General features: G+C 33.7%; 1 protein-coding gene and 2 long non-coding RNA genes across 3 annotated transcripts; all 3 read left to right on the top strand.

The window, feature by feature from the left end:
- Positions 1-3988: 3988 nt before the first annotated feature.
- LOC130499533 (uncharacterized) lies at positions 3989-4673 on the top strand. The gene is made up of 3 exons (XR_008938409.1): positions 3989-4012; positions 4134-4231; positions 4408-4673. It is a non-coding gene; the product is annotated as an uncharacterized LOC130499533 (long non-coding RNA).
- Positions 4674-8266: 3593 nt separating this feature from the next.
- Positions 8267-10778, top strand: LOC108824797 (uncharacterized). Its single transcript, XM_056994778.1, has 2 exons — positions 8267-8349; positions 10481-10778. Exons 1-2 carry the CDS (start codon positions 8267-8269, stop codon positions 10776-10778), a joined length of 381 nt encoding a protein of 126 aa, XP_056850758.1.
- Positions 10779-14963: 4185 nt separating this feature from the next.
- On the top strand, positions 14964-15570 carry LOC130499534 (uncharacterized). The gene is made up of 3 exons (XR_008938410.1): positions 14964-15072; positions 15166-15256; positions 15432-15570. It is a non-coding gene; the product is annotated as an uncharacterized LOC130499534 (long non-coding RNA).
- The last annotated feature ends 1026 nt before the right edge of the window (positions 15571-16596 follow it).

Below are 16596 nucleotides of genomic sequence, written 5' to 3'. Positions count from 1 at the left end.
ACCTTGAGCTTCAGATTTGACTTTGGGCCTTGTATTATTAAAGCCTGATACCAATATAATCTTTGTATCCAAATGCCCATTCAGAAAGAGAATGTTGGCAAAAATAAAATAAAAATAAAAAAAACAAAATGAATCAACCTTGAGCTGTCATCGTCATAGTCAGTAAAATGACATCTGGTAAACACTTGTCATTTGATTAATTTTTCCTTACTCACCGTAAAACTTCCTCCCCCATAATAAAACTTACAGTATAGCGTTTATCTGAACTATCAAAAAATGAATCAGATAAAAAAAGAGGTAAATTTTTTTATTTTAACTTTCAGAAGTTTAGTCTTGGGTATTAAAGCAGTTATGCGTGCAAGAAATTTGTGGGAAGAAGACAAAGGATACTTTGAACGCTGCCTTGCAATTGCTAGCTTATGTAAACGCAGCAGAAGCCAAACGAGGAAACACCCACGACATTCATACTTTGACCGCTGCCTTGCAACGGCTAGATCATATAAGCGCAGCAGAAGCCAAAGGAAGACACGTTCTTCCTATTCTAAACTTTATCTTCCTTTTAAGAAATATAAGGCAAAGGTTGATCTCGATGTTGAGACTGACAGAGTAGGTAAACTTCTATTAGATAATGATGATAGCAAGGTTTTTGGCAGATTAGACAAGGAGAAGGCGAAATGGTGGGACAAAGAGCGAAGCTCGCTTCGTCGACGAGCAGAATCATTTATCGAACAGATGCGTGTTGTACAAGGTACATCACATGTACCTCATAATCGGTACAAGTATGTGACTTCAGTATGTCTATAGTTATAACTTATTATTACGGTCTTTGGTTTTCTGACAGGGGATCGAGTTTCACACCATGGAGTGGGTCGGTTCTTGATTCTATCGGAGTGTACCTCACTCCAAACGTTTATGACCATCAATCAAGGTATTTACATAATTTCTATGTCTAGGACAGCAAGGAATAGAAAAACGAACTGCTTTTATGAATATATATATATATATATTATTTTTCTATGTAGTTCTGCGTATTTGGAGCTTTGCGCCAAGTTTCGCGCGACAAAACCCGCGACAAAACCGGTGACATGAACTTCGATTCCAGAAATTAATGAAAGCACAAGTTGTCTTGATCTTCAAGAAGGCATTGAAGACTCACCAGGACCTGACTCAATTCAGCATCGAGACTCATCGTTTAGAGAACTCACCACCCCGGTGGATGAGGATAGTTGTTTAATGCCAAAGACAGAGAGGTCGATGAGGAGTTTAATTGGGAGTGTTCCAAAAAAATTAAAAAAACAAAAAGAAAAAGAAAAGGAAGATTTTAATTGGGACAGTTTAAGACTCGAAGCTCAAGGTAGAAATTGCAACGATGAACGTACAGTTAAGACATATGACTCCTCCGACTGGGAGTCGCTACGCACTGCAGATGTTACTGTAGTGAGTGAAACCATTAAAAGCCGTGGATGCAACACTAAATTTGCGGGATATATTCAAGTACAGTTTTATCCAAATTTAATTATAGTTTAATTTTTAAGTATTTGACTATTAATGTGAAGATAATGCAGGCATTCCTTAATCGGGTGCGAAGAGACCACAACAACTGTCTAGACCTTGAATGGTTAAGATACGTTGAGCCCCATAAATCAAAGTGAGTAAAGTTTTTTTTTCTCTCTCGCTTATTAATGCAATATATATTAAGTCACCACTTAGTCAGTTAAGATTAGTTATTGCATTACTCATTATATTATAAAATCATGCAGACAATATCTTCTAAGTTTCTTATGGGTAGGCCCAAAATGCTTGGACTGCGTAAGGCTATTAACCCTTCACCAGCGTGCTTTTCCAGTAAGCATTGATGATCATCTATATTTTGTCCATGCAAAGTGAATTATATGAACTTAAGGTCAAACAAATTGACAGGTTGATATAAATATTTCAAGGATAGCAGTCAGGCTGGGGTGGGTACCCGTTCTGGTTGAGGGGTCTCTTCAATTTCATCATATAGACTAGTAAAGCATTCTATGATACTGGTGCTTAAGGGATATTGCACTTTATTCTTTCGTGATGCAGGTTTTTTGGTTTATCCAGGTATCCTGAGCTCGAGTCTGTACAAAAATATCTGTTGCCACGTTTATGCAATCTTGGTCAAGAAACATTGAAAGACCTCTCATCATATTTTACTAATGTTTATTCTAAGACACCCCTTCATTAGTCTAAAGCCGTACTATCTCATACCAGGTACGAGTTATACTACCAAATGATCACCTTCGGAAAGGTATGTATAACATATACACATCTATGTATGAAAAAAATAAGCAGGACATGTGATGGAATTTTAATCTACTTGAATTATGTAGGTGTTTTGCACCAAGAGCGAACCTAATTGTAAGGCATGTCTTATGAGAGGGGGATGCAAACATGTTGCTAGTGCATGTGGAAGGTAGTACAACGCATTCTCTTAATTTTTTAGTATCATTACTCATCTAACTTTTAGTATCATTACGAGGAAACTCTGTATTCAAATTATAATTCACTAAATGTGCAATATGAGTCTCTAAAGTAGTTCTCTAGGTTGATACAATGATTTACATGTATTTGGTTTACAATTCAAGGCTTTCTTTACCCAACTCAGAGAAAGACATGGGGACGTCTGATAAAGTATCACCGAAGCTTAACTGCCCACAAATTTCAATAGGTGATATAGAAGATGTTCTAATGATCAGGCTGAACAAAGATGGATCAACTAGGAAGTGAAGGAAATAATTAAACACAACAAGTATATCATTTCGCTGAAGACAGATCACGAAGTGTACGTCTTACTTTTCTCTACTATCTACTGCTTTACTTCTTTTTTTTGGTTGAAGCGAAACAAAAGCATATTTTCTCATAAAAACGTCAAAGTTTGGGCACTAAATAAATAAGTAGCAGATCATTTACTAGTAAAGAAAAAGAAAAACTTCCCAAGACTTATAGGATGTGCCATAAAATTCCAGAAACAAAATGCTAAGATACGAAAAATGTTGTTTGACTAAAATTTTTAGTAATTGACTTTTTTCAAATATTTGCGGCTACCACTACAAGAAAATTGTTATATTGCAAAAAAATAGTTGCAACTTTTATTTATGTTAATAATTTGTTATGATTATTGCAACATTTTTGTAATAATGAATATTTGTTACAATTCCGCTATACATTTATTGCAAAATCACGACCACAATATATGTTGCATGTTTTCATTACTAAAATGCAACATTTTGCAAGATAAACAAACATCATGCAAATTTTGCAAGTAACATTCAACAGTTTGAAGCATTGCTAATTTGCCAAAGATATATAAAACAATACGTAGCAAAAAATGTGACAATAACTATACTTTTTTGTTGTTATATGTTTAGAAAATGTTAAAATTGTTGTATATTAAGTACAAGAAATATATAATATCTATTTATACTATAGGTTTAAACATGGACACTATATTTTTAAGGTTTCAAATTCTTAAGATTTAATAAAAATTTATGTTATGAGTTTTATTTTCTTTTGGTCTAGTATGGAGTTGTTTATTATACGATGCTTGGAACTGAACAGACTATGATCATTTATAGTATAAATTAAAAACTATAAGAAATTGAATCCACTAAATAATAGCAATAAAAACATCATCAATCCCAACGTGAAAAACTATTAATAAACTTTAATTTTATGTTCACGAGATTTTATTTTTTTTCTGCTTCAACAATGTTCACGAGATTATTTAGTAAAATGCTTGTCATCTTTTTTTCTTTCTTGAGAATTGGCTTTTGTCATCTTTTGTTCCTACTTTATATTTGATTCCCTCTTGATTTTAGTTTGTTGAGAGAATATTATTTCAAAAGATATGGAAATATCCCATATCAAGATATATTTAGATTAAATTTTTAAAAAGATACATTTAGATTTTATTGTTTTCTTATATATACAAATTACATTGTGCTTTGATAACTTATCACACTTTGCACACAGAAAAGCTTTTTCCGTAAGCTACTCATCTTCAGTATTTTTTTTTGTAAATTTCATCTTCAGTATTTTTCTGTGTGTTTTACTTATCATTTATTATTTTGCTTTTAGTGTTAACTTTGATCTTGTTAATTTTTCAGATGAATCATATGGAAAACGATGGTCACTATCAAGTGGCAGCCCAACCAATGAATATCTTTGGTGTTCTTAATCCATCAAAAATGAATGAATCGCTGGGGTAAAAAAACATATATATATATATATATATACACGACTTCAAGTTAAAAGTTTCAGTTGATGTCGTATTCTGATTTTTGTTTATAGATTCAAACGTATTGGGTTGTAGATATTTTGATAAGACACATTGTGTCTATATAACTTACAAATTTATATTCTAACGTTTATATTTTGTAGAAGTAAAAGAATGGAGATGCATCTCACATTGATCATGTTCTTCGTGAGACACAAGAAATCAAATGGATCATCTGTGGAAAAAGGGCAAGGCTAATTAGTGAAGAGTTCGAAAAATTTAGCTGGTTTTTTATCAATGGATCATTGACAGCTAAAAGTATCTTTTTTTGGTTAACATACGGATCAATATATCTAGGTTTCAAATTATAGCTGTTTTATGAATTCTTGTTGAACTTTAATATTTCATTTTATTTTATTAAAGTTTGTCATTTGACTTTTGTGTTATTATGTATATTATTAAATATAAAATGCTACAATGAACACTTGTGCCAAACTTGATAATCTACTAATTTTGTTAAACTATTAATTGCTGACCTTGCACCAAATGTATATTAAAGTAACTATAGATAAAATTGTAACAACAATTTTTGTATCTTTTATGTCACAATGTGTAAGTTGAAATTATACGTTGTCATTATAAAAATTTTACTAATATTTTTCTTGTCACATTAATACTATTACATTCCAAGGAACAGATTAATTGCAAATTTGCAATGTTATTTGCTATAAATTAATAAATAAAATGCATGAATATGCCACACTTACAAGATACATTATGGAGTTGGTACCCCTAAAAGGAAATTTTTATAACTAGTCCTATTTTCTCAAAATACCAGCGCTACCCTTCATAATTGGCAAGTTAATGACAAGCGAAAGGCAAATATAAGATTAAAATTAAACCAGATTACAAATATTTTTGGTTTATAAATTAAACCAAATTACAATGCTATGAAGATTAAAATCTATATTATTAAAAGAACCCATATAGAATATCCCTTAGTTTTCAGTGTTATTTACACTTCAATGCCACTAACATTAAATAATATTTCATATTTTAATGCTTTGTCTTTTCCACTTTGATTAATGTGTTTTCCAAAGTTAAATTTGAATTAAATATACAATTAAATAATACTTCCTATTTTAATGTTTTGTCTTTTCCACTTACATTATTGGACATGTCAATTAGGGTCGAAACCCGACAACCGAACCGCCTCACCTTAAAAATTACCGGGTTTAAGCTTAGTTTTATAAGCCCCACAAAAATCGGGCTTTTTGGGCTACACCCATTTGGGCTTTGGATATTTTGGACTTAAACCCGTCGGGCTAGAGTCGGTCCGAAAACCCGGAACTTTGTATTTACTTTAAATATTATCATTGTTGCAATCAAAATATTTATTAATATTAACATATTATTTTAATATTTTTAATCCAAACCCTAATAAAAAATATAAAAGTTGTTAATGCACCTTATTATTGATCATTACAAATATCATATTAAATTTTGCAAATGTAACTTTCTTTTGATAACATTGTTTTTTCAACATACAAAGTTCGAAACGTTTGATCCTATTTATCATAATTTTTTTTCTCTTATATTTTTAATTTAAATTTATATTGGATTATTTAAATATTATTAAATTCGGTTAGTTTATAATATTTTTTAAAGCATACGAAAAAATAAAATATTTTGATAAAAAAGAGAAGTTAAAACTCACTTTACATTTAAAAAAAAATGTTAAAACTGGTTTTTATAAAATTCATATGTATTAAAACGCTAAAAACCACAATGACAAATTATTTTCTGAAAAGCCCAAAAAAACCAAAAAGCCCTATAACCCTATGAAGGCTGAACCGAGGTTTAAATTCTAGGCCCAAAATATTTCTGGGCTGGACCGGACCGCACTCAAATATTTACGGGTTTAGCGGGTTTGGGCCGGGCCAGGCCAGAGCCGCCCGAATTGACATCCCTAGGAGTTATTGAGTTTTTGTTTTGTCTGATCGTATTTGAAATAAGAAACATTAGGTTACATCTATATTATTAAAAGAGAGGTACTCATATAAAATATCCCTTAGTTTTTAGTGTTATTTACACTTCCGTGCACTAACATTAAATAATATTTCCTATTTTAATGCTTTTTTTTCCACTTTGATTAATGTGTTTTCCAAAGTTAAATTTGAATTAAATACACAATTAAATAATACTTCCTATTTTGATGATTTGTCTTTTCCACTTACATTAATGTGTTTTCTAAAATTAAATTTGAATTAAATACACTTCGTTAACTTCTCAATTAAATCAATGTAAAATTCAAAAATACATTTTTATTGGACAAACAATTCATGGAAATTATAATATTAACTCTTCATTTAACTAATCTGAATAAAAAAATATTACCAAATTTGAACCGAAACTAGATAATATCCAAACGGATTTACCATTTTGGTATCTAGAGAACCATAACCAAACCTTATCCGAACAAAATATTTTGGATATTCAAATGTATTTAAATCATATTTATATACTTCAATATGTTAGCTATTTTTGAGTTAATATCCAAGATATAAGCTATTTTAAATTGTTCAAAATATTTGTAATATAAAAAATAGTCAAAAGTAAACATCTAAAGTAGATAAACTATAATCAAAACACCAAAAACACTTAAAATATATATTTATTCTTCATCCAAATATTCAAGTTAAACCTATTTTTAATTTTTAATTTAGGTACTTTAGCTTACATTACTCAAATTTACATGTTAAATTTTTCTTTTTTAGATTTAGGGATAATTAAAAATATATAAATTTAGAAATTTAAAAATATTTTAAACGGGTTATCAAACCCGCAAAGATCCGAATCAAACAGGAACAGAAGTTTATAAATACCCGAATTGAGTTAGAATCTTTAAACTCGAAAATCTCAAACCGAATAGATTTTAACCGAATTCGAGTGGATACCCAAATACACACCCTTAACTTAGTCAATATAAAACGATCAAATATTATAAATATAATATGTAGTATAAATAAATAAAAACTAAAACTGAAAATTAATACCCGTGCGGTCACACGGGTCAAGATCTAGTTAAAATTAATATTGATTACTGATAAAAATAAAATAAAATTTAAAATTGGTTATTATTATTAATTTTGAGATTTAATTTGGTATAATATTAAAAATTTCTTTACAACTGATTTCAATACATAAATTAAACTGGTTTATAAATGATTTTGGTTTATATTAAAAATTCGGTTTACAACTGATTTTGGTTTATAAATTAAACCAGATTACGAATATTTTCGGTTTACATACAAACCGGATTTTAAAACAAAATTTGAAAAACCCTAACTCCTTCGCACCGCCTCCTCCGCACTGCCTCCCCCGCTCTGCCTCCTCTGCCGTACAACCTACATCTATGAAACCCAGTTTCCAAAAACCTAACTTTAAGCCTCTGCTCTCTTCTCCTTTCATGGTCGTCATAGCCCCATCTCCATAACTACAGAGCTCCGACTTCGCCTCTACTCTCTTCTCTCTGTCTCCTGATGTTCTTCATCTTCTGTTTATACCTGAAACCCAGATTTCAAACACAGACACAAAAAGATTCAAACTTTCTATACCAAAAAAGTGACAAAACCAGAATTAAAAAGAGAGAGAGAGAGAGAGAGAGAGAGAGAGAGAGAGAGAGAGAGAGAGAGAGAGAGAGAGAGAGAGAGAGAGAGAGAGAGAGAGAGAGAGAGAGAGAGAGAGAGAGAGAGAGAGAGAGAGAGAGAGAGAGAGAGAGAGAGAGAGAGAGAGAGAGAGAGAGAGAGAGAGAGAGAGAGAGAGAGAGAGAGAGAGAGAGAGAGAGAGAGAGAGAGAGAGAGAGAGAGAGAGAGAGAGAGAGAGAGAGAGAGAGAGAGAGAGAGAGAGAGAGAGAGAGAGAGAGAGAGAGAGAGAGAGAGAGAGAGAGAGAGAGAGAGAGAGAGAGAGAGAGAGAGAGAGAGAGAGAGAGAGAGACGAGATTCCAACTGAAACAAGGTGGAGATGGAGACAGGTGACGACGTTTTGCCTCCGGAGACGGGAGAGAGTAACGATGGATATGTGAGCAGAGGCGGTGATGTGTTCTTGTGAGTAGAGAAAAGAGATATGTGAGGAAAGGAAAAGATAGAGATCTGTGGGAAGAAGAACACGATGAAAGAAACAAGAAGAAAATAATTAAAATAATAATAATCTGTTTAATTGTGTCCACTGGATGAGATTAATGAGTGGTTGTGAGCCATTTATTTAGTGGGATCCATGCCATAAACAAACCAACCAATAAGAAGAAAGGGTGAGGATAGATAGAAGAGTGATTTTGGACCTTTGATCTAAATCAATCAATGGCTAAAAAAAAACAATACAATTATCTTTTTATTTACTTTTAGCTATTATAAAAATTATAAAAAATTTAAATAATTTGATATCATAATTTATAATTAGAAATCTAAATGTAGCATTGACTAAAATATTAAAATAATAAAATTTAAATGAGAATAATTCTTTTATTTTGGAATTTTGTTGTTTCTTATTCGCGGGAAGGAAACATAAGACTCTTTTATAGTTGTTTTCCTAAACTTTACTTCGTTTGTTATGAAAACTTTTATAAATCATGGAATCAATGATATTTGTATATAGACACACAATAAATTCATATAAGAAACATTATATAGTTGGTATAACCATAAATTGTTTATCTGTGCAGTAAAACTAAGAAATTAGCAAAAAAATACAAAAGTATAACTTTGAAGGTTTTTGTAAAACTACAAACTTTATGAAATTTCAAAGACGAAAATCGTTAATAAAATCCCACCCAGCCTTTTGAATTTTTCCTCCGATTTTTTTTGAATTTTCCCTCCGATTTATCATCTTTTCAGGGTTTATGCAAGGCAAAGCAATATAATGGCAAGGTAAAAGCAAACGTTTGCCAAAATGGCAAGGCAAAAGCAATATAATGGCAAGCCAAAAGCAATATAATGGCAAGGTAAAAGCAATATAATGGCAAGGCAAGGCAAAAGCAAACAGCAGGTTTGCGGCAGGGCAATAGTGATATAATGGCAAGGCAAAAGCAATATAATGGCAAGGCCGCGATGCATCGCAAACGGGCTGCATAGTTCATGCAAGGCAAAAGCAATATAATGGCAAGACAAAAGCAAACGTTGGCCAAATTGGCAAGACAAAAGCAATATAATGGCAAGGAAAAGAAAAAGCAAACAACAGGTTTGCGGCAAGGCAATAGTAATATAATGGCAAGGCAAAAGCAATATAATGGCAAGGCCGATGCATCGAAAACGGGCTGCATGGTTCATGCAAGGCAAAGCAATATAATGGCAAGGCAAAAGCAAACGTTGGCCAAATTGGCAAGGAAAAAGCAATATAATGGCAAGGCAAAAGCAATATAATGACAAGGCAAGGCAAAAGCAAACAGCAGGTTTGCGGCAAGGCAATAGCAATATAATGGCAAGGCAAAAGCAATATAATGGCAAGGCCGATGCATCGCAAACGGGCTGCATGGTTCATGCAAGATAAAAGAAATATAATGGCAAGGCAAAAGCAAATGTTAGCCAAAATGGCAAGGCAAAAACAATATAATGACAAGGCAAAAGCAAACAGCAGGTTTGCGGCAAGACAATAGCAATCATATGTGACAATTCAGCAAAGAAATAATGTATATCGCAAAGTGAGAGAGCCATTAACAATATGAACATCAACTTATTAGATCCGATACCTAAGAAAGCCGTTGATGGTAAAATGTTGTATTTTATGTTTTTTATAATTTTTTAATCAATAATGACTTTATCGTTAAGAAAGGGTTAAATGGTAATTTGCCAAAAATGATGGACCCTTTTAACAATTTTCCTTTAAAAATGTACCATTCTGACATTATCTGTTTAAAATAGGGCATATCAACAAATGACCCTTAATAAATTATATGTAGCAATGATTTTTCACTATCTATGATTGGAAAAATAAGTTGCAAATATACAACAAAGTTGTTATAAACAAATTGTTGCAATAATATGACATTTAAGCAACAACATAATTCCTTGCTAATTTTGCTACATATATGCAACAAATGTGAATTTGCAACATTCAAATAGCAAGACACTTAAACTTGTTACATTTTTTCTGGCAATTTCATTTTTGCAACAATATATTAACATATTGCAACAATATATTACTATTGCAAACTTACTCTTTTCTTGTAGTGTTAGGTTGCAGAGGACGTTGTGTTGGTGATGGGTACGACTCCTGCAACTTTTTTCAATGGTATGATGTGAAGGATCCTCATGGATGGCAGCATCTAGCACTTCTGGAAGCTTGGGAGATAATCCGAGAGCAAAAAGAAGAAATCGAGAAGCTGAGGGAGATGGTAACATCTTTAACTCATGACTCTGAAAATTTGGAGATCTCGAGTGAATCAGTGGAGAGAAGTGCAGTTGTTCGCAATGTACTTGTGGCTTCATCGATTGGTGTTGCTGTGGTCATTGGAAGTATTATGGTGATGTCCAAGTATTAATAATTGATGTTGTTTATGCTACTGGTTCCTTATCTCTTTTGTGTCTTATGTTTATGTTCTCATGTAAAACTTATGTTATCTGCTTTAATATTCTGTGTTTGTAAGACTTGTGTTAACTTCTCTAGTATCTTGTGTTTGTAAGACATGTTGTTGGCTTTAATAGTTTGTGTTTTTAAGACTTATATCTGTGTTTTATTGTCAAGTATAATGGTATTAAAAACATAACAGAAACTTGAAACTTAATTGAAAATCAGAAATAGTTTTCAAAGACACAAAAGTTGATAATTGTAGCAAAAGAGACAAAGGCCGATGAGTATGTTGTCAAAGACATATGATAATGGTACCAAAGAGATACAAACACAGATGATAATGGTAGCAAAGAGATATAAAAGCCTTCTTAACCATCAGAAAAAGGCTGCCCCATTTGGTCATCATTAGGTTGTATGTTTGGTGCTGTTGAAGTCGCAGGGTTAAGGTCAGACCTATCATAGACTCGGTCTCCAAAAACTTCAAATGGGCGATCAGTAAATGGACTCCAAAATGTTCCAACACCATGTGGTATGTTACCAGTTTTTCTTATCTTCAGTGGTGGTCCCCTTGGTGCCTTCTTCATGTGTGCTTTGAGGCGATTTGTTGGAACAGAAGGTTGAGGAGCACTGCAACTTACATCAGCTTCAGCGGTTACATTGGAGTGTACATGTTGAGAGCTGGTTGTGGTGGCTGGAGTTTTCTTCCTTTCTCTTGGTTTTCTTGGTAGTTTAGGCTGAATCTGAACACAAAATCACAACACAATTATATGTTAAAAATGAAACACAAAATTTAAAAGTAGAAGTAAATACCTCATATGTGTTCTTTCTTGGACGACCACGTCTGTTTTTTGGCCCCTCCACAACCACTGGTTCATTCTTGCATCCTCTAGATATATGGCCAGCTTGCTTACAACGACTACAATGAAGAACTTGTCAATGTCTAGTTGCTTTCCCAGCATTTTGCAGATCTTCAAATGGTTCCTTTCTCCTGTCCCTAGTCTTTGGACGACCCCTTGGCTTACGAAATTCAGGTATGAAAATTGGCGGCTTATGAGTCTTCTTCCAGAACTTGTCTCCATTCACATGTTTAATATTTTCTTCATAAGTTATTTTCAAGACATCTGTGAAGTAGTACTTTGCCACATACCTTATTGGATCATCTTGGTTATCATCCATGACATAGACAGCATGTTTACATGGTATTCCAGTGAGATCCCATTTCCGACAAGCACATTGGTGAGTAGATAAATTCACTGAATAACCACACTCAAACTCATTAACTTCATACACACTTTTGCTGCTGCGTAATGTCGAGCAAAACTGTTTGGCAACCCGAGCTTTCTCCAATAATGCCATCGTGATTGGTGTAACAACAGTGTCACACTTCTCTGATTTTAAAAATCTTCTTGAAACCCTTCTCATTGCTTGTCTTCTGATATCTTCAAGTAAGTTAATGACAGCCTTTGATCTTGCCATCTTTATCGTCCTGTTGAAACTCTCAGACAAGTTATTGTGCACGTCTGCACAGTAGGACTCCTCATTGAAGAACGCACGGCACATCTCATGGGTTCTGTATCAAGTAGAGCACTATAAGCTGCAGGATCAAATGCCTTAACCAACTCCATCTTCTCTTCATATTCTCCCTCAGTAAAACTGTAAGCAACGCCCCAAAACAGATTTTTATATTCAGATCTTGAGAATCATCTTTTCTTCCAATTTGCATAGATATGCCTTGCACACATACGCAGATGACACACCTTCACCATCCACTTGTTGATAGGCCGTTCAAATGAACAATACACCCTAAATTTACATTTCTCTCCACAACACACAACTGCTATTTTGTTTGCATCAGACCTTGCCATATTCACATCAAACTGAGTTTTTAGTGAGTATCTAAGTAGCTGATCTTTGAACTCTTGACCCGAGTTGAATTTCTGAAATAACCAAATATAAGGTTCCTTCTCCAAGTTTCCATGAAACTTAGATTTTCTTTTCCCATCCCTCTTCTCTTTTGCCTTATCCTACTGCTCCCATTCTCCGTTAGACGCAAGTGGTGTATCTGGATAGTCTGATATGCTTCTTTATCTACTTCCCCATTGCGCCTTCTTCAAAAATTGCCTTAAATCTACCATCGCCACCACCGTCTCCAACATCTTGAACAACATCATCTTCGTTATCATCATTCCCATCTACCACATGTTCATTTTCTTCTTCAGCCACATGCTCATTTTCTTCTTCAGCCACATGCTCAATCATTTCATCTTCAGACTGCTTAGGTTCTTCATCTTCTAGTGGCCTATCAACTTCTTCTTCACTAGATAAATCTTCATCTTCACCTTCCTGAACATCTTTATGCTGACTATTTGGTGTAACCAGATATAAGGGAGGCTCACTATGCCCTGAAATATCATGTTCGACGAAGACTTCAATCTCACCCTTTTCTTTCACGAGACATATCAACACGAACATGTCTTCGAGATTTTCTTCATAAACATAGTTCACTGTCTTCATCTCTTTCTCTACCGCTGTATACCAAATGAATCTTATCAGTGCACTTATCAACGAATCTTCCCTACAGAACTTTAAAAACTTCTGCCATGAAATGTCATACAATTCCCACTTCATCGTGTTGACTCTCAGTTCACCCTTATACTTATAAGTCCCTCCATCTTTTTCCATTATTCCACCGAAGTGGATTCTCAACATTACTATAGTTCCTTCACTGAGAGTACAGTTAAATTTGAACTAGAACACCAAACGAAACCCATAAATTGACAAACCCATAACAAGTGAAGGATTCATATGCTTACCTCATCTCCTTTCAAGCATCTGAGGGCCTCTTCGATTCTTGTTTCTTGTTTTTCGAAATCTCAGGTTTCTCAATTTCTCTCTCTCACAAAAGTATGAACCCTAATCCCCAATTCAATTTCGTTTTCTGTTAAAGGAGATAAAGATTTTCGTTTCTTCAATCACGTGTTGAAGCAGAGTTACTCTCTGTAATTAAGCACGTTTTTAAAATAAAAACTCTGTGAACGGATTAATTACGGAGTTAACTGTTCCATTACTGTTCCGTTTAGTTTTGTCACGGCGCGACGAGGTCTGTCACGATCAAGGTTTAATGTGTTAAAGAAATCAGTTTCACGGTTTAAAGTGCTAGTGCTATAGTCTCGAGGTTTAAAGTGCAAACTTTTGTCACCTTGATGGTTAAAAATGTGATTTTCCCTTTTAATATGTAACAGAGAATTATTTAAGAAAATAATTCTGCATTATAAGTCGAGAATATTTGGCATATCATAAGATAAGAGTACATGCATGTAATGTTCTATACACATTACATGGGAAGTTGAAAGCATATAATAAAAGACTTATTTGTAGGATACTAAAAGACATATATGATCAGTTCTTGTACTTCATGGTTTCTTTCTCAAACCTGATTCCATTGCTGACACAAAATCTTTCAGCTTGGTTCCTGTTTTTTTTTTACAACACAACAAACAAGTTCTCTAAGTGTTATAGAATCATTTGATCAGAGAAATGAATCAACCTTGAGCTTCAGATTTGACTTTGGGCCTTGTATTATTAAAGTCTGATACCAATATAATCTTTGTATCCAAATGCCCATTCAAAAAGAGAATGTTGGCAAAAATAAATAAAAAGTAAAAAAAAAGAAATGAATCAACCTTGAGCTGTCATCGTCATAGTCAGTAAAATGACATCTGGTAAGCACTTGTCATTTGATTAATTCTTCCTTCCTCACCGTAAAACTTCCTCCCCCATAGTAAAACTTACAATATAGTGTTTATCTGAACTATCAAAAAATGAATCAGATAAAAAGAGGTAAACGTTTTTATTTTAACTTTCAGAAGTTTAGTCTTGGGTAATTTTGATTAAAGCAGTTATGCGTGCAGAAAATTTGTGGGAAGAAGACAAAGGATACTTTGAACGCTGCCTTGCAATTGCTAGCTTATGTAAGCGCAGCAGAAGCCAAACGAGGAAACACCCGCGACATTCATATAAGCGCATCAGAAGCCAAAGGAAGACACGTTCTTCCTATTCTAAACTTTATCTTCCTTTTAAGAAATATAAGGCATAGGTTGATCTCGATGTTGAGACTAACAGAGTAGGTAATCTTCTATTAGATAATGATGATAGCAAGGTTTTTGGCGGATTAGACAAGGAGAAGGCGAAATGGTGAGACAAAGAGAGAAGCTCGCTTCGTAGACGAGAAGAATCATTTATCGAACAGATGCGTGTTGTACAAGGTACATCACATGTACCTCATAATCGGTACAAGTATGTGACTTTAGTATGTCTATAGTTATAACTTATTGTTACGGTCTTTGGTTTTCTGACAGGGGATCGACGTTTCACACTATAGAATGGGTCGGTTCTTGATTCTATCATTGGAGTGCACCTCACTCCAAACGTTTCTGACCACCAATCAAGGTATTTACATAATTTCTATGTCTAGGACAGCAAGGAAAAGAAAAATGAACTGCTTTTATGAAATATATATATATATATATTATTTTTCTATGTAGTTCTGCGTATTTGGAGCTTTGCGCCAAGTTTCGCGCGACAAAACCCGCGACAAAACCGGTGACATGAACTTCGATTCCAGAAATTAATGAAAGCACAAGTTGTCTTGATCTTCAAGAAGGCATTGAAGACTCACCAGGACCTGACTCAATTCAGCATCGAGACTCATCGTTTAGAGAACTCACCACCCCGGTGGATGAGGATAGTTTTATAATGCCAAAGACAAAGAGGTCGATGATGAGTTTAATTGGGAGTGTTCCAAAAAAATTTAAAAAAAAAGAAAAAGAAAAGGAAGATTTTAATTGGGACAGTTTAAGACTAGAAGCTCAAGGTAGAAATTGCAACGAGGAACGTACAGTTAAGACATATGACTCCTCCGATTGGGAGTCGCTACGCACTGCAGATGTTACTGTAGTGAGTGAAACCATTAAAATCCGTGGATGCAACACTAAATTTGCGGGATATATTCAAGTACAGTTTTATCCAAATTTAGTTATAGTTTAATTTTTAAGTATTTGACTATTAATGTGAAGATAATGCAGGCATTCCTTAATCAGGTGCAAAGAGACCACAACAACTGTCTAGACCTTGAATGGTACGTTGAGCCCCATAAATCAAAGTGAGTAAAGTTTTTTTTTCTCTCTCACTTATTAATGCAATATATATTAAGTCACCACTTAGTCAGTTAAGATTAGTTATTGCATCACTCATTATATTATAAAATCATGCAGACAATATCCTCTAAGTTTCTTACGGCTAGGCCCAAAATGCTTGGACTGCGTAAGGCTATTAACCCTTCACCAGCGTGCTTTTCCAGTAAGCATTGATGATCATCTATATTTTGTCCATGCAAAGTGAATTATATGAACTTAAGGTTAAACAAATTGACAAGTTGATATAAATATTGCACGGATAGCAGTCAGGCTGGGGTGGGTACCCGTTCTGGTTGAGGGGTTTCTTCAATATCATCATATAGACTAGTAAAGCATTCTACGATACTGGTGCTTAATGGATATTGCACTTTATTCTTTCGTGATGCAGTTTTTTTGGTTTATCCAGGTATCCTGAGCTCGAGTCTTTACAAAAATATATGTTGCCACGTTTATGCAATCTTGGTCAAGAAACATTGAAATACCTCTCATCATATTTTACTAATGTTTATTCTAAGACACCCCTTCATTAGTCTAAAGCCGTACTATCTCATACCAGGTACGAGTTACACTACCAAATGAACACCTTCAGAAAGG

This window comes from Raphanus sativus, chromosome 9 (assembly GCF_000801105.2).
Source record: "Raphanus sativus cultivar WK10039 chromosome 9, ASM80110v3, whole genome shotgun sequence".
In the NCBI taxonomy this organism is placed as follows: domain Eukaryota; kingdom Viridiplantae; phylum Streptophyta; class Magnoliopsida; order Brassicales; family Brassicaceae; genus Raphanus; species Raphanus sativus.
The sequence above is the reverse complement of the archived record's forward strand: the minus strand, read 5'-3'. Positions and strand labels throughout refer to the sequence as shown.

Excerpts from the sequence above, each read along its gene's own strand:
- LOC108824797 (XM_056994778.1), top strand. The coding sequence starts at position 8,267 with ATGGAGACAGGTGACGACGTTTTGCCTCCGGAGACGGGAGAGAGTAAC. Across the intron at positions 8,350-10,480 it reads AGAGGCGGTGATGTGTTCTT|AGGACGTTGTGTTGGTGATG; the intron begins GTGAGTAGAGAA and ends GTTAGGTTGCAG.